Source organism: Oncorhynchus mykiss, chromosome 7, assembly GCF_013265735.2.
Source record: "Oncorhynchus mykiss isolate Arlee chromosome 7, USDA_OmykA_1.1, whole genome shotgun sequence".
In the NCBI taxonomy this organism is placed as follows: domain Eukaryota; kingdom Metazoa; phylum Chordata; class Actinopteri; order Salmoniformes; family Salmonidae; genus Oncorhynchus; species Oncorhynchus mykiss.
Window position 1 is genome coordinate 726,414 of NC_048571.1, and position 26,087 is coordinate 752,500.

At 43.8% G+C, this 26,087-nt stretch overlaps 1 protein-coding gene across 2 annotated transcripts in view; it reads right to left on the reverse strand.

Moving 5' to 3' along the window:
* Positions 1 to 26,087, reverse strand: part of LOC118936671 (dachshund homolog 1-like) — a 93,201-nt gene that overhangs the window by 1,247 nt on the left and 65,867 nt on the right. Inside the window, exons 7-10 of one of the 2 annotated variants that reach the window (XM_036981962.1) lie at positions 12,976 to 13,172; positions 8,697 to 8,847; positions 6,212 to 6,349; positions 4,426 to 4,497 (exon numbers count right to left, since the gene is read on the reverse strand). In XM_036981962.1, coding sequence (XP_036837857.1) covers positions 4,426 to 4,497; positions 6,212 to 6,349; positions 8,697 to 8,847; positions 12,976 to 13,172 — 558 coding nt within the window. The remainder of the gene's footprint in view (positions 1 to 4,425; positions 4,498 to 6,211; positions 6,350 to 8,696; positions 8,848 to 12,975; positions 13,173 to 26,087) is intronic. The other variant, XM_036981963.1, reaches the window with a different exon arrangement.

The following is a 26,087-nucleotide window of genomic DNA, read 5'->3' on the forward strand; positions in this document are numbered from 1 at the left end:
GAGGGAGCAAGTCCCTGTCGGGGAACTCTGCAGCAGGAGAGAGAGGAGGGAGCAAGTCCCTGTCGGGGAACTCTGCAGCAGAGAGAGAGAGGAGGGAGAAGGTCCCTGTCGGGGAACTCTGCAGCAGGAGAGAGAGGAGGGAGCAAGTCCCTGTCGGGGAACTCTGCAGGAGAGAGAGGAGGGAGCAAGTCCCTGTCGGGGAACTCTGCAGCAGGAGAGAGAGGAGGGAGCAAGTCCCTGTCGGGGAACTCTGCAGCAGGAGAGAGAGGAGGGAGCAAGTCCCTGTCGGGGAACTCTGCAGGAGAGAGAGGAGGGAGCAAGTCCCTGTCGGGGAACTCTGCAGGAGAGAGAGGAGGGAGCAAGTCCCTGTCGGGGAACTCTGCAGCAGGAGAGAGAGAGAGGAGGGAGCAAGTCCCTGTCGGGGAACTCTGCAGCAGGAGAGAGAGGAGGGAGAAGGTCCCTGTCGGGGAACTCTGCAGAAGGAGAGAGAGAGGGAGCAAGTCCCTGTCGGGGAACTCTGCAGGAAAGAGAGGAGGGAGCAAGTCCCTGTCGGGGAACTCTGCAGCAGGAGAGAGAGGGAGCAAGTCCCTGTCGGGGGACTCTGCAGCAGGAGAGAGAGGGAGCAAGTCCCTGTCGGGGGACTCTGCAGGAGAGAGAGGAGGGAGCAAGTCCCTGTCGGGGAACTCTGCAGGAGAGAGAGGAGGGAGCAAGTCCCTGTCGGGGAACTCTGCAGCAGGAGAGAGAGGGAGCAAGTCCCTGTCGGGGGACTCTGCAGCAGAGAGAGAGGAGGGAGCAAGTCCCTGTCGGGGAACTCTGCAGCAGGAGAGAGAGGGGAGCAAGTCCCTGTCGGGGAACTCTGCAGGAGAGAGAGGAGGGAGCAAGTTCCTGTCGGGGAACTCTGCAGCAGGAGAGAGAGGAGGGAGCAAGTCCCTGTCGGGGAACTCTGCAGCAGGAGAGAGAGAGAGGAGGGAGCAAGTCCCTGTCGGGGAACTCTGCAGCAGGAGAGAGAGAGGGAGCAAGTCCCTGTCGGGGAACTCTGCAGCAGAGAGAGAGAGGAGGGAGCAAGTCCCTGTCGGGGAACTCTGCAGGAGAGAGAGGAGGGAGCAAGTCCCTGTCGGGGAACTCTGCAGGAGAGAGAGGAGGGAGCAAGTCCCTGTCGGGGAACTCTGCAGCAGGAGAGAGAGGGAGCAAGTCCCTGTCGGGGGACTCTGCAGCAGGAGAGAGAGGGAGCAAGTCCCTGTCGGGGGACTCTGCAGGAGAGAGAGGAGGGAGCAAGTCCCTGTCGGGGAACTCTGCAGGAGAGAGAGGAGGGAGCAAGTCCCTGTCGGGGAACTCTGCAGCAGGAGAGAGAGGGGAGCAAGTCCCTGTCGGGGAACGCTGCAGCAGGAGAGAGAGAGAGGGGGGAGCAAGTCCCTGTCGGGGAACTCTGCAGCAGGAGAGAGAGAGAGAGAGAGGGGGTAGATGGGGACTGGAGCAGGATAGAGAGAGGGGGTAGATGGGGTCTGGGTCTGGAGCAGGAAAGAGAGAGAGGGGTTAGATGGGGTCTGTGGAGGGACTCTGCAGCAGAGAGAGAGAGGGGGTAGATGGGGACTGGAGCAGGAGAGAGAGGGGGGGTAGATGGGGTCTGTGGAGGGACTCTGCAGCAGAGAGAGAGGGGGTAGATGGGGTGTACTGTCCTTCTGATACACAGAGCAATGAGAACATCTGAAATGCTCTGAAACACCTCCATAACAGATAGGATAGTATTATACACTCAACACCTCCATAACAGATAGAATAGTTAATACACTCAACACCTCCATAACAGATAGGATAGTATTATCCACTCAACACCTCCATAACAGATAGAATAGTATTATCCACTCAACACCTCCATAACAGATAGGATAGTATTATCCACTCAACACCTTCATAACAGATAGGATAGTATTATCCACTCAACACCTTCATAACAGATAGAATAGTATTATCCACTCAACACCTTCATAACAGATAGAATAGTATTATACACTCAACACCTCCATAACCGATAGAATAGTTAATACACTCAACACCTCCATAACAGATAGGATAGTATTATACACTCAACACCTCCATAACAGATAGGATAGTATTATACACTCAACACCTCTGTAACAGATAGGATAGTTAATACACTCAACACCTCCATAACAGATAGGATAGTATTATACACTCAACACCTCTGTAACAGATAGGATAGTTAATACACTCAACACCTCCATAACAGATAGGATAGTTAATACACTCAACACCTCCATAACAGATAGAATAGTATTATCCACTCAACACCTTCATAACAGATAGGATAGTATTATCCACTCAACACCTCCATAACAGATAGAATAGTTAATACACTCAACACCTCCATAACAGATAGAATAGTATTATCCACTCAACACCTTCATAACAGATAGGATAGTATTATCCACTCAACACCTTCATAACAGATAGGATAGTTAATACACTCAACACCTTCATAACAGATAGGATAGTATTATCCACTCAACACCTTCATAACAGATAGGATAGTATTATCCACTCAACACCTCTGTAACAGATAGGATAGTATTATCCACTCAACACCTCTGTAACAGATAGGATAGTATTATCCACTCAACACCTTCATAACAGATAGGATAGTATTATCCACTCAACACCTCCATAACAGATAGGATAGTATTATCCACTCAACACCTCCATAACAGATAGGATAGTATTATCCACTCAACACCTCTGTAACAGATAGGATAGTATTATCCACTCAACACCTCTGTAACAGATAGGATAGTATTATCCACTCAACACCTCCATAACAGATAGGATAGTATTATCCACTCAACACCTCCATAACAGATAGGATAGTATTATCCACTCAACACCTTCATAACAGATAGGATAGTATTATCCACTCAACACCTCAGTAACAGATAGGATAGTATTATCCACTCAACACCTCCATAACAGATAGGATAGTATTATCCACTCAACACCTTCATAACAGATAGGATAGTATTATCCACTCAACACCTCCATAACAGATAGAATAGTATTATCCACTCAACACCTTCATAACAGATAGGATAGTATTATCCACTCAACACCTCCATAACAGATAGAATAGTATTATCCACTCAACACCTTCATAACAGATAGAATAGTTAATACACTCAACACCTTCATAACAGATAGGATAGTATTATCCACTCAACACCATCATAACAGATAGAATAGTATTATCCACTCAACACCTTCATAACAGATAGGATAGTTAATACACTCAACACCTCCATAACAGATAGAATAGTTAATACACTCAACACCTCCATAACAGATAGGATAGTTAATACACTCAACACCTTCATAACAGATAGGATAGTATTATCCACTCAACACCATCATAACAGATAGGATAGTATTATCCACTCAACACCATCATAACAGATAGGATAGTATTATCCACTCAACACCATCATAACAGATAGGATAGTATTATCCACTCAACACCATCATAACAGATAGGATAGTATTATCCACTCAACACCATCATAACAGATAGGATAGTATTATCCACTCAACACCTCCATAACAGATAGGATAGTTAATACACTCAACACCTTCATAACAGATAGGATAGTATTATCCACTCAACACCATCATAACAGATAGGATAGTATTATCCACTCAACACCATCATAACAGATAGGATAGTATTATCCACTCAACACCATCATAACAGATAGGAAAGTATTATCCACTCAACACCATCATAACAGATAGGATAGTATTATCCACTCAACACCTCCATAACAGATAGGATAGTTAATACACTCAACACCTCCATAACAGATAGGATAGTATTATCCACTCAACACCTCCATAACAGATAGGATAGTATTATACACTCAACACCTCCATAACAGATAGGATAGTATTATCCACTCAACACCTCCATAACAGATAGGATAGTATTATCCACTCAACACCATCATAACAGATAGGATAGTATTATCCACTCAACACCATCATAACAGATAGGATAGTATTATCCACTCAACACCTCTGTAACAGATAGGATAGTATTATCCACTCAACACCTCCATAACAGATAGAATAGTTAATACACTCAACACCTCCATAACAGATAGAATAGTATTATCCACTCAACACCTCTGTAACAGATAGAATAGTTAATACACTCAACACCTTCATAACAGATAGGATAGTATTATCCACTCAACACCATCATAACAGATAGGATAGTATTATCCACTCAACACTTAACTATTAAAAACTGTTTATCATTTTGTTTGCTGCCACACAGACCAACGGCGTTAGTTTAACTCAACGTAAACACCCGGACATTTAGGCAACTAGGAAGGATGAGCCATTCAGAAGCTGCCGTACCTTGTATCGCTGCCTCTGCGTCAGTCCTGCCGTTACCTTGGCTACCGTTGTCTACTTCCTGGGTCAGTGAGTCTGATTGGAGGGTAATGATGACGGAGAGGCAGGAGTTTAGTCATTAATTATCACACCTAATTACTAGTAAATGAGAAGTAAAAGGGTAATGCATTCATTTTCATAAAGGAACTTCAATGACAACGTAAACCTGCACCATGAAGTCAAAATTAAGAATAAATTGTCAAATGTAAATAAAATGTAAAAACTTTTATTTTACCTTTATTTAACTAGGCAAGTCAGTTAAGAACAAATTCTTATTTTGAATGACGGCTTAGTGGATTAACTGCCTTGTTCAGGGGCAGAACAACAGATTTGTACCTTGTCAGCTCGGGGGTTTGAACTAGGCAACCTTCCGGTTACTAGGCCAACTCTCTAACCACTAGGCTACCCTGCCGCCTCTACACTCTAACCACTAGGCTACCCTGCCGCCTCTACACTCTAACCACTAGGCTCCCCTGTCGCCTCTACACTCTAACCACTAGGCTCCCCTGCCGCCTCTACACTAACCACTAGGCTACCCTGCCGCCTCTACACTCTAACCACTAGGCTACCCTGCCGCCTCTACACTCTAACCACTAGGCTCCCCTGCCGCCCCTCCACTCTAACCACTAGGCTCCCCTGCCGCCTCTACACTCTAACCACTAGGCTACCCTGCCGCCTCTACACTCTAACCACTAGGCTACCCTGCCGCCTCTACGCTCTAACCACTAGGCTCCCCTGCCGCCTCTACGCTCTAACCACTAGGCTCCCCTGCCGCCTCTACACTCTAACCACTAGGCTACCCTGCCGCCTCTACACTCTAACCACTAGGCTCCCCTGCCGCCTCTACTCTCTAACCACTAGGCTCCCCTGCCGCCTCTACACTCTAACCACTAGGCTCCCCTGCCGCCTCTACACTCTAACCACTAGGCTACCCTGCCGCCTCTACACTCTAACCACTAGGCTACCCTGCCGCCTCTACACTCTAACCACTAGGCTCCCCTGCCGCCTCTACACTCTAACCACTAGGCTACCCTGCTGCCTCTACACTCTAACCACTAGGCTACCCTGCCGCCTCTACACTCTAACCACTAGGCTACCCTTGCCGCCTCTACACTCTAACCACTAGGCTACCCTGCCGCCTCTACACTCTAACCACTAGGCTCCCCTGCCGCCTCTACACTCTAACCACTAGGCTCCCCTGCCGCCTCTACACTCTAACCACTAGGCTACCCTGCCGCCTCTACACTCTAACCACTAGGCTACCCTGCCGCCTCTACACTCTAACCACTAGGCTACCCTGCCGCCTCTACACTCTAACCACTAGGCTCCCCTGCCGCCTCTACACTCTAACCACTAGGCTCCCCTGCCGCCTCTACACTCTAACCACTAGGCTACCCTGCCGCCTCTACACTCTAACCACTAGGCTACCCTGCCGCCTCTACGCTCTAACCACTAGGCTCCCCTGCCGCCTCTACACTCTAACCACTAGGCCACCCTGCCTCCTCTACACTCTAACCACTAGGCTACCCTGCCGCCTCTACACTCTAACCACTAGGCTCCCCTGCCGCCTCTACACTCTAACCACTAGGCTACCCTGCCGCCTCTACACTCTAACCACTAGGCTCCCCTGCCGCCTCTACACTCTAACCACTAGGCTACCCTGCCGCCTCTACTCTCTAACCACTAGGCTCCCCTGCCGCCTCTACACTCTAACCACTAGGCTACCCTGTAATGTAGCCTGGAGACTTACCACAGAGGGCTCTGTCTGACGCTACAGTCTGCTGCAGAGTCTGCTCAGCATGGTCTCTCAGTTTACACTCAAACTGCAGAGCCTCCTGAAGTTTCCTCTTACTCTTCTTCTCTTTCTTCAGACGCTTCTGGATCAGCACTGAAATACACACAACAGTTGAGAATTGTGAGGAATTGCAGTGCTTGTTTTCAGGGCTCACTAGAAACAGAGATGAGTAGTATGGTGTGCCGGTGGGTTGTGGGTAATGTAGTGTAGTATAGTGTGCAGTGTGTTGTGGGTAATGTAGTGTTAACCGACCTCTGTTTTTCTGCTCCATGGTGAGCTGTCTCTCCAGTGTCTCTCTTAGCTCCCTCTCTCTGAACAGTTCACTGTGGGTAATGTAGTGTAGTGTGCAGTGTGTTGTGGGTAATGTAGTGTTAACCGACCTCTGTTTTTCTGCTCCATGGTGAGCTGTCTCTCCAGTGTCTCTCTTAGCTCCCTCTCTCTGAACAGTTCACTGTGGGTAATGTAGTGTAGTGTGCAGTGTGTTGTAGGTAATGTAGTGTAGTATAGTGTGCAGTGTGTTGTGGGTAATGTAGTGTTAATCAACCTCTGTTTTTCTGCTCCATGGTGAGCTGTCTCTCCAGTGTCTCTCTTAGCTCCCTCTCTCTGAACAGTTCACTGTGGGTAATGTAGTGTAGTGTGCAGTGTGTTGTGGGTAATGTAGTGTTAACCGACCTCTGTTTTTCTGCTCCATGGTGAGCTGTCTCTCCAGTGTCTCTCTTAGCTCCCTCTCTCTGAACAGTTCACTGTGGGTAATGTAGTGTAGTGTGCAGTGTGTTGTGGGTAATGTAGTGTAGTGTGCAGTGTGTTGTGGGTAATGTAGTGTAGTGTAGTATGCAGTGTGTTGTGGGTAATGTAGTGTAGTATGCAGTGTGTTGTGGGTAATGTAGTGTTAACCGACCTCTGTTTTTCTGCTCCATGGTGAGCTGTCTCTCCAGTGTCTCTCTTAGCTCCCTCTCTCTGAACAGTTCACTGTGGGTAATGTAGTGTAGTGTGCAGTGTGTTGTGGGTAATGTAGTGTTAACCAACCTCTGTTTTTCTGCTCCATGGTGAGCTGTCTCTCCAGTGTCTCTCTTAGCTCCCTCTCTCTGAACAGTTCACTGTGGGTAATGTAGTGTAGTATGCAGTGTGTTGTGGGTAATGTAGTGTTAACCAACCTCTGTTTTTCTGCTCCATGGTGAGCTGTCTCTCCAGTGTCTCTCTTAGCTCCCTCTCTCTGAACAGTTCACTGTGGGTAATGTAGTGTAGTATGCAGTGTGTTGTGGGTAATGTAGTGTTAACCAACCTCTGTTTTTCTGCTCCATGGTGAGCTGTCTCTCCAGTGTCTCTCTTAGCTCCCTCTCTCTGAACAGTTCACTGTGGGTAATGTAGTGTAGTGTGCAGTGTGTTGTGGGTAATGTAGTGTTAACCAACCTCTGTTTTTCTGCTCCATGGTGAGCTGTCTCTCCAGTGTCTCTCTTAGCTCCCTCTCTCTGAACAGTTCACTGTGGGTAATGTAGTGTAGTATGCAGTGTGTTGTGGGTAATGTAGTGTTAACCAACCTCTGTTTTTCTGCTCCATGGTGAGCTGTCTCTCCAGTGTCTCTCTTAGCTCCCTCTCTCTGAACAGTTCACTGTGGGTAATGTAGTGTAGTGTGCAGTGTGTTGTGGGTAATGTAGTGTAGTATAGTGTGCAGTGTGTTGTGGGTAATGTAGTGTAGTGTAGTATGCAGTGTGTTGTGGGTAATGTAGTGTTAACCGACCTCTGTTTTTCTGCTCCATGGTGAGCTGTCTCTCCAGTGTCTCTCTTAGCTCCCTCTCTCTGAACAGTTCACTGTGGGTAATGTAGTGTAGTGTGCAGTGTGTTGTGGGTAATGTAGTGTAGTGTGCAGTGTGTTGTGGGTAATGTAGTGTTAACCGACCTCTGTTTTTCTGCTCCATGGTGAGCTGTCTCTCCAGTGTCTCTCTTAGCTCCCTCTCTCTGAACAGTTCACTGTGGGTAATGTAGTGTAGTATGCAGTGTGTTGTGGGTAATGTAGTGTTACCCGACCTCTGTTTTTCTGCTCCATGGTGAGCTGTCTCTCCAGTGTCTCTCTTAGCTCCCTCTCTCTGAACAGTTCACTGTGGGTAATGTAGTGTAGTGTGCAGTGTGTTGTGGGTAATGTAGTGTTAACCGACCTCTGTTTTTCTGCTCCATGGTGAGCTGTCTCTCCAGTGTCTCTCTTAGCTCCCTCTCTCTGAACAGTTCACTGTGGGTAATGTAGTGTAGTGTGCAGTGTGTTGTGGGTAATGTAGTGTAGTGTGCAGTGTGTTGTGGGTAATGTAGTGTTAACCGACCTCTGTTTTTCTGCTCCATGGTGAGCTGTCTCTCCAGTGTCTCTCTTAGCTCCCTCTCTCTGAACAGTTCACTGTGGGTAATGTAGTGTAGTGTGCAGTGTGTTGTGGGTAATGTAGTGTTAACCGACCTCTGTTTTTCTGCTCCATGGTGAGCTGTCTCTCCAGTGTCTCTCTTAGCTCCCTCTCTCTGAACAGTTCCATCTTCAGCTCTGACTTCTCCGTCTGCACCTGCTTGTCCTGAGCGCGCGTGTTGTCTATGGCAACCTTCAGCAAGCCCTGCTTGGAGGGCACAGAGTAAGACACACATCAAGAGGCTGTTACACTAAATCTATACATCACTGTAGTGTGTAGTCTCTACATCTCTAATCTAAATCTATACATCACTGTAGTGTGTAGTCTGATGTAGTGTGTAGTCTCTACATCTCTAATCTAAATCTATACATCACTGTACTGTGTACTCTCTACATCTCTAATCTAAATCTATACATCACTGTAGTGTGTAGTCTGATGTAGTGTGTGGTCTCTACATCTCTAATCTAAATCTATACATCACTGTAGTGTGTAGTCTCTACATCTCTAATCTATACATCACTGTAGTATGTAGTCTCTACATCTCTAATCTATACATCACTGTAGTGTGTAGTCTGATGTAGTGTGTAGTCTCTACATCTCTAATCTAAATCTATACATCACTGTACTGTGTACTCTCTACATCTCTAATCTAAATCTATACATCACTGTAGTGTGTAGTCTGATGTAGTGTGTAGTCTGATGTAGTGTGTAGTCTCTATATCTCTAATCTAAATCTATACATCACTGTAGTGTGTAGTCTCTACATCTCTAATCTATACATCACTGTAGTGTGTAGTCTCTACATCTCTAATCTAAATCTATACATCACTGTAGTGTGTAGTCTGATGTAGTGTGTAGTCTCTACATCTCTAATCTAAATCTATACATCACTGTAGTGTGTAGTCTGATGTAGTGTGTAGTCTCTACATCTCTAATCTAAATCTATACATCACTGTAGTGTGTAGTCTGATGTAGTGTGTAGTCTCTACATCTCTAATCTAAATCTATACATCACTGTAGTGTGTAGTCTGATGTAGTGTGTAGTCTCTACATCTCTGATCTATACATCACTGTAGTGTGTAGTCTCTACATCTCTGATCTATACATCACTGTAGTGTGTAGTCTCTACATCTCTAATCTAAATCTATACATCACTGTAGTGTGTAGTCTCTACATCTCTAATCTAAATCTATACATCACTGTAGTGTGTAGTCTCTACATCTCTAATCTATACATCACTGTAGTATGTAGTCTCTACATCTCTAATCTATACATCACTGTAGTGTGTAGTCTGATGTAGTGTGTAGTCTCTACATCTCTAATCTAAATCTATACATCACTGTACTGTGTACTCTCTACATCTCTAATCTAAATCTATACATCACTGTAGTGTGTAGTCTGATGTAGTGTGTAGTCTGATGTAGTGTGTAGTCTCTATATCTCTAATCTAAATATATACATCACTGTAGTGTGTAGTCTCTACATCTCTAATCTAAATCTATACATCACTGTAGTGTGTAGTCTCTACATCTCTAATCTAAATCTATACATCACTGTAGTGTGTAGTCTCTACATCTCTAATCTATACATCACTGTAGTGTGTAGTCTCTACATCTCTAATCTATACATCACTGTAGTGTGTAGTCTCTACATCTCTAATCTATACATCACTGTAGTGTGTAGTCTCTACATCTCTAATCTAAATCTATACATCACTGTAGTGTGTAGTCTGATGTAGTGTGTAGTCTCTACATCTCTAATCTAAATCTATACATCACTGTAGTGTGTAGTCTGATGTAGTGTGTAGTCTCTACATCTCTAATCTAAATCTATACATCACTGTAGTGTGTAGTCTGATGTAGTGTGTAGTCTCTACATCTCTAATCTAAATCTATACATCACTGTAGTGTGTAGTCTGATGTAGTGTGTAGTCTCTACATCTCTGATCTATACATCACTGTAGTGTGTAGTCTCTACATCTCTGATCTATACATCACTGTAGTGTGTAGTCTCTACATCTCTGATCTATACATCACTGTAGTGTGTAGTCTCTACATCTCTAATCTAAATCTATACATCACTGTAGTGTGTAGTCTCTACATCTCTGATCTATACATCACTGTAGTGTGTAGTCTCTACATCTCTAATCTAAATCTATACATCACTGTAGTGTGTAGTCTCTACATCTCTAATCTAAATCTATACATCACTGTAATGTGTAGTCTCTACATCTCTAATCTAAATCTATACATCACTGTAGTGTGTAGTCTGATGTAGTGTGTAGTCTCTACATCTCTAATCTAAATCTATACATCACTGTAGTGTGTAGTCTCTACATCTCTAATCTAAATCTATACATCACTGTAGTGTGTAGTCTCCACATCTCTAATCTATACATCACTGTAGTGTGTAGTCTCTACATCTCTAATCTAAACATCACTGTAGTGTGTAGTCTCTACATCTCTAATCTAAATCTATACATCGTTGTAGTGTGTAGTCTCTACATCTCTAATCTAAATCTATACATCACTGTAGTGTGTAGTCTCTACATCTCTAATCTATACATCACTGTAGTGTGTAGTCTCTACATCTCTAATCTAAATCTATACATCACTGTAGTGTGTAGTCTACACATCTCTAATCTAAATCTATACATCACTGTAGTGTGTAGTCTCTACATCTCTAATCTATACATCACTGTAGTGTGTAGTCTCCACATCTCTAATCTAAATCTATACATCACTGTAGTCTCTACATTTCTTATCTCCAGTCAAAATGTTTACTTTAATTTTTAAAAATTCAAAACAAATATGCTGGAGGTAGAGTTGAGGTTTAAATAATGATTGGTGATCCCCAAGAGACACAGATAGAGAGATGAGATGAGGTGGAGCCCAGAGACACAGTTAGAGAGATGAGATGAGGTGGAGCCCAGAGACACAGTTAGAGAGATGAGATGAGGTGGAGCCCAGAGACACAGTTAGAGAGATGAGATGAGGTGATCCCCAAGAGACACAGTTAGAGAGATGAGATGAGGTGGAGCCCAGAGACACAGTTAGAGAGATGAGATGAGGTGGAGCCCAGAGACACAGTTAGAGAGATGAGATGAGGTGGAGCCCAGAGACACAGATAGAGAGATGAGATGAGGTGATCCCCAAGAGACACAGTTAGAGAGATGAGATGAGGAGGAGCCCAGAGACACAGACAGAGAGATGAGATGAGGTGGAGCCCAGATACACAGTTAGAGAGATGAGATGAGGTGGAGCCCAGAGACACAGTTAGAGAGATGAGATGAGATGAGGTGATCCCAAGAGACACAGTTAGAGAGATGAGATGAGGTGATCCCCAAGAGACACAGTTAGAGAGATGAGATGAGGTGGAGCACAGAGACACAGACAGAGAGATGAGATGAGGAGGAGCCCAGAGACATAGATAGAGAGATGAGGTGGAGCCCAGAGACACAGACAGAGAGATGAGATGAGGTGGAGCCCAGAGACACAGATAGAGAGATGAGATGAGGAGGAGCCCAGAGATATAGATAGAGAGATGAGGTGGAGCCCATAGACACAGACAGAGAGATGAGATGAGGTGGAGCCCAGAGACACAGTTAGAGAGATGAGGTGGAGCCCAGAGACATAGATAGAGAGATGAGATGAGGTGGAGCCCAGAGACACAGATAGAGAGATGACATGAGGCGGAGCCCAGAGACACAGATAGAGAGATGAGATGAGGCGGAGCCCAGAGACACAGATAGAGAGATGAGATGAGGTGGAGCCCAGAGACACAGATAGAGAGATGAGGTGGAGCCCAGAGACACAGACAGAGAGATGAGATGAGGTGGAGCCCAGAGACACAGACAGAGAGATGAGATGAGGTGGAGCCCAGAGACACAGATAGAGAGATGAGATGAGGAGGAGCCCAGAGACACAGACAGAGAGATGAGATGAGGTGGAGCCCAGAGACACAGACAGAGAGATGAGATGAGGTGGAGCCCAGAGATACAGATAGAGAGATGAGGAGGAGCCCAGAGACATAGATGAGAAGAAGTGGAGCCCAGAGACACAGATAGAGAGATGAGATGAGGTGGAGCCCAGAGACACAGATAGAGAGATGAGGTGGAGCCCAGAGACACAGATAGAGAGATGAGATGAGGAGGAGCCCAGAGACACAGATAGAGAGATGAGATGAGGGGAAGAGTTACTCATCCAGATGTGTGATAACAAACTGTGAGTAGAGAAAGAAGATACAGCCTCCAATATCAAAACATGGTTCAGGAAAACATGGTCACCATTACACCTTCTGGGACGATTCAGTAGAGAACAGAGAGTAGAGCCCCACCTGGATGTTAGTGAGCAGAGTCTCTATTGACGACAGCCCCTCAGGGAAGATAAAGGGCCCGGGGAACCCTGCAGGAAGCTTCTGCCCCGAGAACGACAGCCTCTCATAGCCGTCTCCGATTGGTTCTCTGACTGGCTCTCTGAATGGCTCTCTGATTGGTTCTCTGACTGTCTGGGTGCTCAGGGAACCACAGTCATCTTGCGGACAGACAAAAGAAGATAGCAGAGAAGTCATCAGAATGCATTTACCGTTGTGTTGGGCTCTTCTGGGGAAAGACAAAGAGAGAGAGTGTGATGGTGATATTCATTATTCAGAACATGCAAAGTAGAGGAAGATTGTGATTGGCTGTGTCCACGACTAAACTACAACTGACAAACACAAGAAACCACACCCACCTCTGAACACCCAACCTTTTCAGTGTGGCACCACTGAAGACACACAGATGGAAACACACGCTGTCCCCTGAGTATACTGTAATACTGGGTTCGCAGATGTCTGTTCTCCTGCACTACTGACATTGATAACTATGTCATGGCCAAGTTTAAATCACTCTCTTTGTCTTGCTCCTCACTCTCACAGACAGACGCCTGCTATCTCTGCCAGGTGGCATAAAGGCAACAGCTGCTCGGTTTCTTTAATTCGTTTCAGTGTCTCTATGGCAGATTGAGTTGTGTTGTTTTACCTCCTCTACAGATCAGATTGAGTTGTGTTGTTTTACCTCTACAGATCAGATTGAGTTTGTTGTTTTACCTCTACAGATCAAATTGAGTTGTGTTGTTTTACCTCTACAGATCAGATTGAGTTGTGTTGTTTTACCTCTACAGATCAGATTGAGTTGTGTTGTTTAACCTCCTCTACAGATCAGATTGAGTTGTGTTGTTTTACCTCCTCTACAGATCAGATTGAGTTGTGTTGTTTCACCTCCTCTACAGATCAGATTGAGTTGTGTTGTTTCACCTCCTCTACAGATCAGATTGAGTTGTGTTGTTTCACCTCCTCTACAGATCAGATTGAGTTGTGTTGTTTAACCTCTACAGATCAGATTGAGTTGTGTTGTTTTACCTCTACAGATCAGATTGAGTTGTGTTGTTTTACCTCCTCTACAGATCAGATTGAGTTGTGTTGTTTTACCTCCTCTACAGATCAGATTGAGTTGTGTTGTTTAACCTCCTCTACAGATCAGATTGAGTTGTGTTGTTTCACCTCCTCTACAGATCAGATTGAGTTGTGTTGTTTTACCTCCTCTACAGATCAGATTGAGTTGTGTTGTTTTACCTCTACAGATCAGATTGAGTTGTGTTGCTTTACCTCCTCTACAGATCAGATTGAGTTGTGTTGTTTTACCTCCTCTACAGATCAGATTGAGTTGTGTTGTTTAACCTCCTCTACAGATCAGATTGAGTTGTGTTGTTTCACCTCCTCTACAGATCAGATTGAGTTGTGTTGTTTTACCTCCTCTACAGATCAGATTGAGTTGTGTTGTTTTACCTCTACAGATCAGATTGAGTTGTGTTGCTTTACCTCCTCTACAGATCAGATTGAGTTGTGTTGTTTTACCTCCTCTACAGATCAGATTGAGTTGTGTTGTTTAACCTCCTCTACAGATCAGATTGAGTTGTGTTGTTTCACCTCCTCTACAGATCAGATTGAGTTGTGTTGTTTTACCTCCTCTACAGATCAGATTGAGTTGTGTTGTTTTACCTCCTCTACAGATCAGATTGAGTTGTGTTGTTTTACCTCCTCTACAGATCAGATTGAGTTGTGTTGTTTAACCTCCTCTACAGATCAGATTGAGTTGTGTTGTTTCACCTCCTCTACAGATCAGATTGAGTTGTGTTGTTTTACCTCCTCTACAGATCAGATTGAGTTGTGTTGTTTTACCTCTACAGATCAGATTGAGTTGTGTTGTTTCACCTCCTCTACAGATCAGATCGAGTTGTGTTGTTTCACCTCCTCTACAGATCAGATTGAGTTGTGTTGTTTTACCTCTACAGATCAGATTGAGTTGTGTTGTTTTACCTCCTCTACAGATCAGATTGAGTTGTGTTGTTTTACCTCTACAGATCAGATTGAGTTGTGTTGTTTTACCTCTACAGATCAGATTGAGTTGTGTTGTTTTACCTCTACAGATCAGATTGAGTTGTGTTGTTTCACCTCCTCTACAGATCAGATTGAGTTGTGTTGTTTAACCTCTACAGATCAGATTGAGTTGTGTTGTTTCACCTCTACAGATCAGATTGAGTTGTGTTGTTTTACCTCTACAGATCAGATTGAGTTGTGTTGTTTTACCTCCTCTACAGATCAGATTGAGTTGTGTTGTTTTACCTCAACAGATCAGATTGAGTTGTGTTGTTTAACCTCCTCTACAGATCAGATTGAGTTGTGTTGTTTTACCTCCTCTACAGATCAGATTGAGTTGTGTTGTTTCACCTCTACAGATCAGATTGAGTTGTGTTGTTTTACCTCTACAGATCAGATTGAGTTGTGTTGTTTAACCTCTACAGATCAGATTGAGTTGTGTTGTTTAACCTCCTCTACAGATCAGATTGAGTTGTGTTGTTTCACCTCCTCTACAGATCAGATTGAGTTGTGTTGTTTAACCTCCTCTACAGATCAGATTGAGTTGTGTTGTTTAACCTCTACAGATCAGATTGAGTTGTGTTGTTTAACCTCTACAGATCAGATTGAGTTGTGTTGTTTTACCTCCTCTACAGATCAGATTGAGTTGTGTTGTTTAACCTCCTCTACAGATCAGATTGAGTTGTGTTGTTTCACCTCCTCTACAGATCAGATTGAGTTGTGTTGTTTAACCTCCTCTACAGATCAGATTGAGTTGTGTTGTTTAACCTCTACAGATCAGATAAAGTTGTGTTGTTTCACCTCCTCTACAGATCAGATTGAGTTGTGTTGTTTAACCTCCTCTACAGATCAGATTGAGTTGTGTTGTTTAACCTCTACAGATCAGATTGAGTTGTGTTGTTTAACCTCTACAGATCAGATTGAGTTGTGTTGTTTTACCTCTACAGATCAGATTGAGTTGTGTTGTTTCACCTCCTCTACAGATCAGATTGAGTAAATACATCACATGTTAAGCAGTGAGACCCAGGCAGAACAATAACAACTCTGTGAGTCTTATTTCATGTCTTATTTCATGTTAAGCAGTGAGACCCAGGCAGAACAGTAACAGCTCTGTGAGTCTTATTTCATGTCTTATTTCATGTTAAGCAGTGAGACCCAGGCAGAACAGTAACAGCTCTGTGAGTCTTATTTCATGTCTTATTTCATGTTAAGCAGTGAGACCCAGGCAGAACAACAACAACTCTGTGAGTCTTATTTCATGTTAAACAGTGAGACCCAGGCAGAACAGTAACAGCTCTGTGAGTCTTATTTCATGTCTTATTTCATGTTAAGCAGTGAGACCCAGGCAGAACAGTAACAGCTCTGTGAGTCTTATTTCATGTTAACCAGTGAGACCCAGGCAGAACAGTAACAGCTCTGTGAGTCTTATTTCATGTCTTATTTCATGTTAAGCAGTGAGACCCAGGCAGAACAGTAACAGCTCTGTGAGTCTTATTTCATGTTAACCAGTGAGACCCAGGCAGAACAGTAACAGCTCTGTGAGTCTTATTTCATGTCTTATTTCATGTTAAGCAGTGAGACCCAGGCAGAACAGTAACAGCTCTGTAAGTCTTATTTCATGTCTTATTTCATGTTAAGCAGTGAGACCCAGGCAGAACAGTAACAGCTCTGTGAGTCTTATTTCATGTTAACCAGTGAGACCCAGGCAGAACAGTAACAGCTCTGTGAGTCTTATTTCATGTCTTATTTCATGTTAAGCAGTGAGACCCAGGCAGAACAGTAACAGCTCTGTGAGTCTTATTTCATGTTAACCAGTGAGACCCAGGCAGAACAGTAACAGCTCTGTGAGTCTTATTTCATGTTAACCAGTGAGACCCAGGCAGAACAGTAACAGCTCTGTGAGTCTTATTTCATGTCTTATTTCATGTTAACCAGTGAGACCCAGGCAGAACAGTAACAGCTCTGTGAGTCTTATTTCATGTCTTATTTCATGTTAAGCAGTGAGACCCAGGCAGAACAGTAACAGCTCTGTGAGTCTTATTTCATGTCTTATTTCATGTTAAGCAGTGAGACCCAGGCAGCACAGTAACAGCTCTGTGAGTCTTATTTCATGTCTTATTTCATGTTAACCAGTGAGTCCCAGGCAGAACAGTAACAGCTCTGTGAGTCTTATTTCATGTCTTATTTCATGTTAACCAGTGAGACCCAGGCAGAACAGTAACAGCTCTGTGAGTCTTATTTCATGTCTTATTTCATCTCCATGGTAACTCACTGTTTGAGAGAGGGTGGCCTTTTTCTTTTGTTGCTATGATGACTTTTTCTACGACTCATGAAGAACAAATTAATATGGCTTTTTAGACGAAGGTGCGTTCCACTTCATTCCAAAGCAGCTAATTGCTAATGTTTAAACTTTAGAAGTTTGGGAGGGGAAAAAAAAAAAAGTAATTTTGTGTGGAGAGGAGAGACACGGTTCTGTAGTAGAATGTTAATGAGACCAATAAAACACTAACAGCTGATCCCAACCTGGACAACCTGGTTCTGGAAACTACACAAGTAGACGTGTTAATGGTGGTGATGGAGCTTGAAGACTAGTTTACAAGCCAGGCTGTGGTGGGTACTCTGTCCTACAATACTCTGAATCACATTTACATTACATTATAATCCTAAAAACTATTTTTTTTAAGAAAAACGATAGGCTCATGAGCAGTGGAGTTCACTGTGCTCTATCTACAGACTGTCTCAGCTTCACCTGAGTCTGATGGGGTTGAATTAGATTTACCGGCACGGGCACGGATACACACACACACACACACACACACACACACACACACACACACACACACACACACACCACCATCACATTTTACTCCACTTAGCTGACCAAAGCATCTTCAGCCCCCCCCCCCCCCCCCCCCCCAGCCTCCAATCTTGGCAAACAGGCTAGTGCCACATTGAAGGGTAAAAAGCATGTCCCCATTCTCTCTCTGTCTTTCCCTTTCTCTCTCTCTCTCTCCTTCTCTCTCTCTCCCTCCCTCTCTCTCTCCCTCCCTCTCTCTCTCTCCCTCCCTCTCTCTCTCCTTCTCTCCCTCTCTCTCTCCCTCCCTCTCTCTCTCTCCCTCCCTCTCTCTCTCTCTCCTTCTCTCTTTCTCTCTCCCTCCCTCTCTCTCCTTCTCTCCCTCTCTCCCTCCCTCTCTCTCCTTCTCTCCCTCCCTCCCTCCTCCCTCTCTCTTTTCATTTCCTCTCCCGTTCCTAAAAGCCTCCCTCTATATCAGTACTAGATGTAATTAGCAGTCTGTCAGTGTCAGGTGTTGCTCAGCGCTCGTCAAACGCAGGGCGTCCAACTCTACTTCTCCTCCTGTGGCCCCTTAGCCCCCCCCCCCCCCCCTGCTCTGTACTGCAGCGTCATCGGGATGCAGTATGGATCCCCCTCCTCTCTCCACCCTCCCTCTCCTCCCCTCCTTTGATGTGACTGATCCTCTTTGAGTTACTGTTTTATCCATCCCTACCTCCTCTCCCTCCTCTCCTCTCCTCTCCATCCTTCCCTCCACCCTCTTCTCCCAACCCCTCGACCCCCCTCCTGTCCCCCTCCTCTCTCTCTTCTTCTCCTCTTCCACTCTCCTCTCCCTTTCTCATCTCCCTCTCTCCTCTCCTCTCCCCCCATCCTCTCATTTGCAGATCTCCCCAACCAAGGTCATTGTTTTCCATTTTTCTATTTTTTCTTTCCATCATCCTCTTTCTTATTCTCTCCTCTTCCATCCCTCCTTCCCTCTCTCCTCTCCTCCTCTTCCATCCCTCCTTCCCTCTCTCCTCTCCCTCTCTCCTCTCCTCCTCTTCCATCCCTCCCTCCTTCCATCCCTCTGTCCTCTCCCCTCTCCTCCTCTTCCATCCCTCCTTCCCTCTCTCCTCTCCTCCTCTTCCATCCCTCCTTTCCTCTCTCCTCTCCTCTTCTTCCATCCCTCTCTCCTCTCCCCTCTCCTCCTCTTCCATCCCTCCTTCCCTCTCTCCTCTCCCATCCCTCTCTTCTCTCCTCCTCTCCCATCCCTCTCTCCTCTCCTCCTCTTCCATCCCTCCTTCTCTCTCCCCTCTCCTCCTCTTCCATCCCTCCTTCCCTCTCCTCTCTCCTCCTCTTCCATCCCTCCTTCCCTCTCCTCCTCTTCCATCCCTCTCCCCTCTCCTCCTCTTCCATCCCTCTCTCCTCTCCTCCTCTTCCATCCCTCTCCCCTCTCCTCCTCTTCCATCCCTCCTTCCCTCTCTCCTCTCCCATCCCTCTCTCCTCTCCTCCTCTTCCATCCCTCCTTCCCTCTCTCCTCTCCTCCTCTTCCTTCCCTCCTTCCCTCAGGCTGATGAACTCCACCAAGTGAAGCGTCCTGACTGTCAGTGGAAGTAGAGAGAGGTGAGGTCTGAATGAAGTTTAAAGGAAAATGCTGTATGATGGATGAAGTGGATGAACTGTCAGACGTCTTCTGATGTTTGATCTTAACGGTAAAGTGTTCAAAGAGAGAATATAGACAGAAGAGTCTCAGACATTCTCTAATGACTCATATGTGACAGAAAGACAAGTCAGAAAAGAGAGAATATAGCTAGAAGAGTCTCAGACATTCTCTAATGACTCATATGTGACAGAAAGACAAGTCAGAAAAGAGAGAATATAGCTAGAAGAGTCTCAGACATTCTCTAATGACTCATATGTGACAGAAAGACAAGTCAGAAAAGAGAGAATATAGACAGAAGAGTCTCAGACATTCTCTAATGACTCATATGTGACAGGAAGACAAGTCAGAAAAGAGAGAATATAGCTAGAAGAGTCTCAGACATTCTCTAATGACTCATATGTGACAGAAAGACAAGTCAGAAAAGAGAGAATATAGCTAGAAGAGTCTCAGACATTCTCTAATGACTCATATGTGACAGAAAGACAAGTCAGAAAAGAGAGAATATAGCTAGAAGAGTCTCAGACATTCTCTAATGACTCATATGTGACAGAAAGACAAGTCAGAAAAGAGAGAATATAGCTAGAAGAGTCTCAGACATTCTCTAATGACTCATATGTGACAGAAAGACAAGTCAGAAAAGAGAGAATATAGACAGAAGAGTCTCAGACATTCTCTAATGACTCATATGTGACAGAAAGACAAGTCAGAAAAGAGAGAATATAGCTAGAAGAGTCTCAGACATTCTCTAATGACTCATATGTGACAGAAAGACAAGTCAGAAAAGAGAGAATATAGACAGAAGAGCCTCAGACATTCTCTAATGACTCATATGTGACAGAAAGACAAGTCAGAAAAGAGAGAATATAGCTAGAAGAGTCTCAGACATTCTCTAATGACTCATATGTGACAGAAAGACAAGTCAGAAAAGAGAGAATATAGACAGAAGAGTCTCAGACATTCTCTAATGACTCATATGTGACAGAAAGACAAGTCAGAAAAGAGAGAATATAGACAGAAGAGTCTCAGACATTCTCTAATGACTCATATGTGACAGAAAGACAAGTCAGAAAAGAGAGAATATAGCTAGAAGAGTCTCAGACATTCTCTAATGACTCATATGTGACAGAAAGACAAGTCAGAAAAGAGAGAATATAGACAGAAGAGTCTCAGACATTCTCTAATGACTCATATGTGACAGAAAGACAAGTCAGAAAAGAGAGAATATAGACAGAAGAGTCTCAGACATTCTCTAATGACTCATATGTGACAGAAAGACAAGTCAGAAAATAGAGAATATAGCTAGAAGAGTCTCAGACATTCAGAAAAGAGAGAATATAGACAGAAGAGTCTCAGACATTCTCTAATGACTCATATGTGACAGAAAGACAAGTCAGAAAAGAGAGAATATAGACAGAAGAGTCTCAGACATTCTCTAATGACTCATATGTGACAGAAAGACAAGTCAGAAAAGAGAGAATATAGCTAGAAGAGTATCAGACATTCTCTAATGACTCATATGTGACAGAAAGACAAGTCAGAAAAGAGAGAATATAGCTAGAAGAGTCTCAGACATTCTCTAATGACTCATATGTGACAGAAAGACAAGTCAGAAAAGAGAGAATATAGCTAGAAGAGTCTCAGACATTCTCTAATGACTCATATGTGACAGAAAGACAAGTCAGAAAAGAGAGAATATAGCTAGAAGAGTCTCAGACATTCTCTAATGACTCATATGTGACAGAAAGACAAGTCAGAAAAGAGAGAATATAGCTAGAAGAGTCTCAGACATTCTCTAATGACTCATATGTGACAGAAAGACAAGTCAGAAAAGAGAGAATATAGCTAGAAGAGTCTCAGACATTCAGAAAAGAGAGAATATAGACAGAAGAGTCTCAGACATTCTCTAATGACTCATATGTGACAGAAAGACAAGTCAGAAAAGAGAGAATATAGCTAGAAGAGTCTCAGACATTCTCTAATGACTCATATGTGACAGAAAGACAAGTCAGAAAAGAGAGAATATAGCTAGAAGAGTCTCAGACATTCTCTAATGACTCATATGTGACAGAAAGACAAGTCAGAAAAGAGAGAATATAGCTAGAAGAGTCTCAGACATTCAGAAAAGAGAGAATATAGACAGAAGAGTCTCAGACATTCTCTAATGACTCATATGTGACAGAAAGACAAGTCAGAAAAGAGAGAATATAGCTAGAAGAGTCTCAGACATTCTCTAATGACTCATATGTGACAGAAAGACAAGTCAGAAAACAAACAAGATGTTTTAAACCTATTTCTCTGTGTACACTGGATATTCAACCCCATTCAATCTCTTAAGAGAAACCAATCAAATTATGTACCACCACAATTACAACTGAACACGCCGACCAATAACTGGCCTGGTTTTTCATTAGTCTATAAAACAAACCAATTGATTAAATGAAACACTAATCCAAACAGTTCCAGTGAGCCTCTCATCTATTCAGTCGTCCCACTAGTTCAGTTCCACCATTATGGGCCTCTTGTCTTATTAGACTAATGTCCCACTAGTTCAGTTCCACCATTATGGACCTCTTGTCTTATTAAACTAATGTCCCACTAGTTCAGTTCCACCATTATGGACCTCTTGTCTTATTAAACTAATGTCCCACTAGTTCAGTTCCACCATTATGGACCTCTTGTCTTATTAGACTAATGTCCCACTAGTTCAGGTTCCACCATTATGGACCTCTTGTCTTATTAAACTAATGTCCCACTAGTTCAGTTCCACCATTATGGACCTATTGTCTTATTAGACTAATGTCCCACTAGTTCAGTTCCACCATTATGGACCTCTTGTCTTATTAGACTAATGTCCCACTAGTTCAGGTTCCACCATTATGGACCTCTTGTCTTATTAAACTAATGTCCCACTAGTTCAGTTCCACCATTATGGACCTCTTGTCTTATTAGACTAATGTCCCACTAGTTCAGTTCCACCATTATGGACCTCTTGTCTTATTAGACTAATGTCCCACTAGTTCAGTTCCACCATTATGGACCTCTTGTCTTATTAGACTAATGTCCCACTAGTTCAGTTCCACCACTATGGACCTCTTGTCCTATTAAACTAATGTCCCACTAGTTCAGTCCCACCATTATGGACCTCTTGTCTTATTAGACTAAAGTCCCACTAATTCAGTTCCACCATTATGGACCTCTTGTCTTATTAAACTAATGTCCCACTAGTTCAGTTCCACCATTATGGACCTCTTGTCTTATTAAACTAATGTCCCACTAGTTCAGTTCCACCATTATGGACCTCTTGTCTTATTAGACTAATGTCCCACTAGTTCAGTTCCACCATTATGGACCTCTTGTCTTATTAAACTAATGTCCCACTAGTTCAGTTCCACCGTTATGGACCTCTTGTCTTATTAGACTAATGTCCCACTAGTTCAGTTCCACCGTGATGGACCTATTGTCTTATTAGACTGATGTCCCACAAGTTCAGTTCCACCGTAATGGACCTATTGTCTTATTAAACTAATGTCCCAATTGTTCAGTTCCACCATTATGGACCTATTGTCTTATTAGACTAATGTCCCACTAGTTCAGGTTCCACCATTATGGACCTCTTGTCTTATTAAACTAATGTCCCACTAGTTCAGTTCCACCGTTATGGACCTATTGTCTTATTAGACTAATGTCCCACTAGTTCAGTTCCACCATTATGGACCTCTTGTCCTATTAAACGAATGTCCCACTAGTTCAGTTCCACCGTTATGGACCTATTGTCTTATTAGACTAATGTCCCACTAGTTCAGTTCCACCGTAATGGACCTCTTGTCTTATTAAACTAATGTCCCACTAGTTCAGGTTCCACCATTATGGACCTATTGTCTTATTAGACTAATGTCCCACTAGTTCAGTTCCACCGTTATGGACCTCTTGTCTTATTAGACTAATGTCCCACTAGTTCAGTTCCACCGTTATGGACCTATTGTCTTATTAGACTAATGTCCCACTAGTTCAGTTCCACCATTATGGACCTCTTGTCTTATTAGACTAATGTCCCACTAGTTCAGTTCCACCATTATGGGCCTATTGTCCTATTAAACTAATGCCCCACTAGTTCAGTTCCACCATTATGGACCTCTTGTCTTATTAGACTAATGTCCCACTAGTTCAGGTTCCACCATTATGGACCTCTTGTCCTATTAAACTAATGTCCCACTAGTTCAGTTCCACCATTATGGACCTCTTGTCTTATTAGACTAATGTCCCACTAGTTCAGTTCCACCATTATGGACCTCTTGTCTTATTAGACTAATGTCCCACTAGTTCAGTTCCACCATTATGGACCTATTGTCCTATTAAACTAATGTCCCACTAGTTCAGTTCCACCATTATGGACCTCTTGTCTTATTAGACTAATGTCCCACTAGTTCAGGTTCCACCATTATGGACCTCTTGTCCTATTAAACTAATGTCCCACTAGTTCAGTTCCACCATTATGGACCTCTTGTCTTATTAGACTAATGTCCCACTAGTTCAGTTCCACCATTATGGACCTCTTGTCTTATTAGACTAATGTCCCACTAGTTCAGTTCCACCATTATGGACCTCTTGTCTTATTAGACTAATGTCTCACTAGTTCAGTTCCACCATTATGGACCTCTTGTCTTATTATACTAATGTCCCACTAGTTCAGTTCCACCATTATGGACCTCTTGTCTTATTAAACTAATGTCCCACTAGTTCAGTTCCACCATTATGGACCTCTTGTCTTATTAGACTAATGTCCCACTAGTTCAGTTCCACCATTATGGACCTCTTGTCTTATTAAACTAATGTCCCACTAGTTCAGTTCAACCATTATGGACCTCTTGTCTTATAAACTAATGTCCCACTAGTTCAGTTCCACCATTATGGACCTCTTGTCTTATTAGACTAATGTCCCACTAGTTCAGTTCCACCATTATGGACCTCTTGTCTTATTAGACTAATGTCCCACTAGTTCAGTTCCACCATTATGGACATCTTGTCTTATTAGACTAATGTCCCACTAGTTCAGTTCCACCATTATGGACCTCTTGTCTTATTAGACTAATGTCCCACTAGTTCAGTTCCACCATTATGGACCTCTTGTCTTATTAGACTAATGTCCCACTAGTTCAGTTCCACCATTATGGACATCTTGTCTTATTAGACTAATGTCCCACTAGTTCAGTTCCACCATTATGGACCTCTTGTCTTATTAGACTAATGTCCCACTAGTTCAGTTCCACCATTATGGACCTCTTGTCTTATTAAACTAATGTCCCACTAGTTCAGTTCCACCATTATGGACCTATTGTCTTATTAAACTAATGTCCCACTAGTTCAGTTCCACCATTATGGACCTCTTGTCTTATTAAACGAATGTCCCACTAGTTCAGTTCCACCATTATGGACCTCTTGTCTTATTAGACTAATGTCCCACTAGTTCAGTTCCACCATTATGGACCTCTTGTCTTATTAGACTAATGTCCCACTAGTTCAGTTCCACCATTATGGACCTCTTGTCTTATTAGACTAATGTCCCACTAGTTCAGTTCCACCATTATGGACCTCTTGTCTTATTAAACTAATGTCCCACTAGTTCAGTTCCACCATTATGGACCTCTTGTCTTATTCAACTAATGCATCCTGTTTCATATAATCATCACTGTCTTTATGACACGTCTCTTACTGGTTAAATCTGATTGGTTTAATTACATATCTGGCAACGCGCTTCTCTGTCATCCTGCCAAACAAAAAACTGTGAAGTGTGTTTCATTTAAATGTCCTAGTATGTAATGTAGTGACTGTACTCTCTTCTCTCTCTCTCTTCTCTCTCTCTCTCCCCACTCTCTCTTCTCTCTCTCTCTCCCCCCTCTCTCTTGCCTCTCTCTTCTTCTCTCTCTCTCTTCTCTCTCTCTCCCCCCTCTCTCTTCTCTCTCCTTCTCTCTCTTCTCTCTCTCTTCTCCCTCTCTCTTCCCTCTCTCTTCTCTCTCTCTCTTCTCTCTCTCTCCCCCCTCTCTCTTCTCTCTCTCTTCTTCTCTCTCTCTTCTCCCTCTCTCTTCCCTCTCTCTTCTTCTTCTTCTCTCTCTCCCCCCTCTCTCTTCTCTCTCTTCTTCTTCTCTCTCTCTCTTCTCTCTCTCTCTTCCCTGTCTCTTCTCCCTCTCTCTTCCCCTTCTCTGTTCTTCTTCTTCTTCTCTCTCTCTCCCCCTCTCTCTTCTCTCTCCTTCTCTCTCTCTCTTCTCCCTCTCTCTTCTCTCTCTCTCTTCTCTCTCTCTCCCCCCTCTCTCTTCTCTCTCTCTTCTTCTCTCTTTCTTCTCCCTCTCTCTTCCCTCTCTCTTCTTCTTCTTCTCTCTCTCCCCCCTCTCTCTTCTCTCTCTCTTCTTCTCTCTCTCTTCTTCTTCTTCTCTCTCTCTCTTCCCTGTCTCTTCTGTCTCTCTTCTCCCTCTCTGTTCTTCTTCTTCTCTCTCTCTTCCCCCTCTCTCTTCTCTCTCTCTTCTTCTCTCTCTCTCTCTCTTCCCCCTTTCTCTTCTCTCTCTCTCTCTTCCCTCTCTTCTGTCTCTCCCTTCCCCCTCTCTTCCC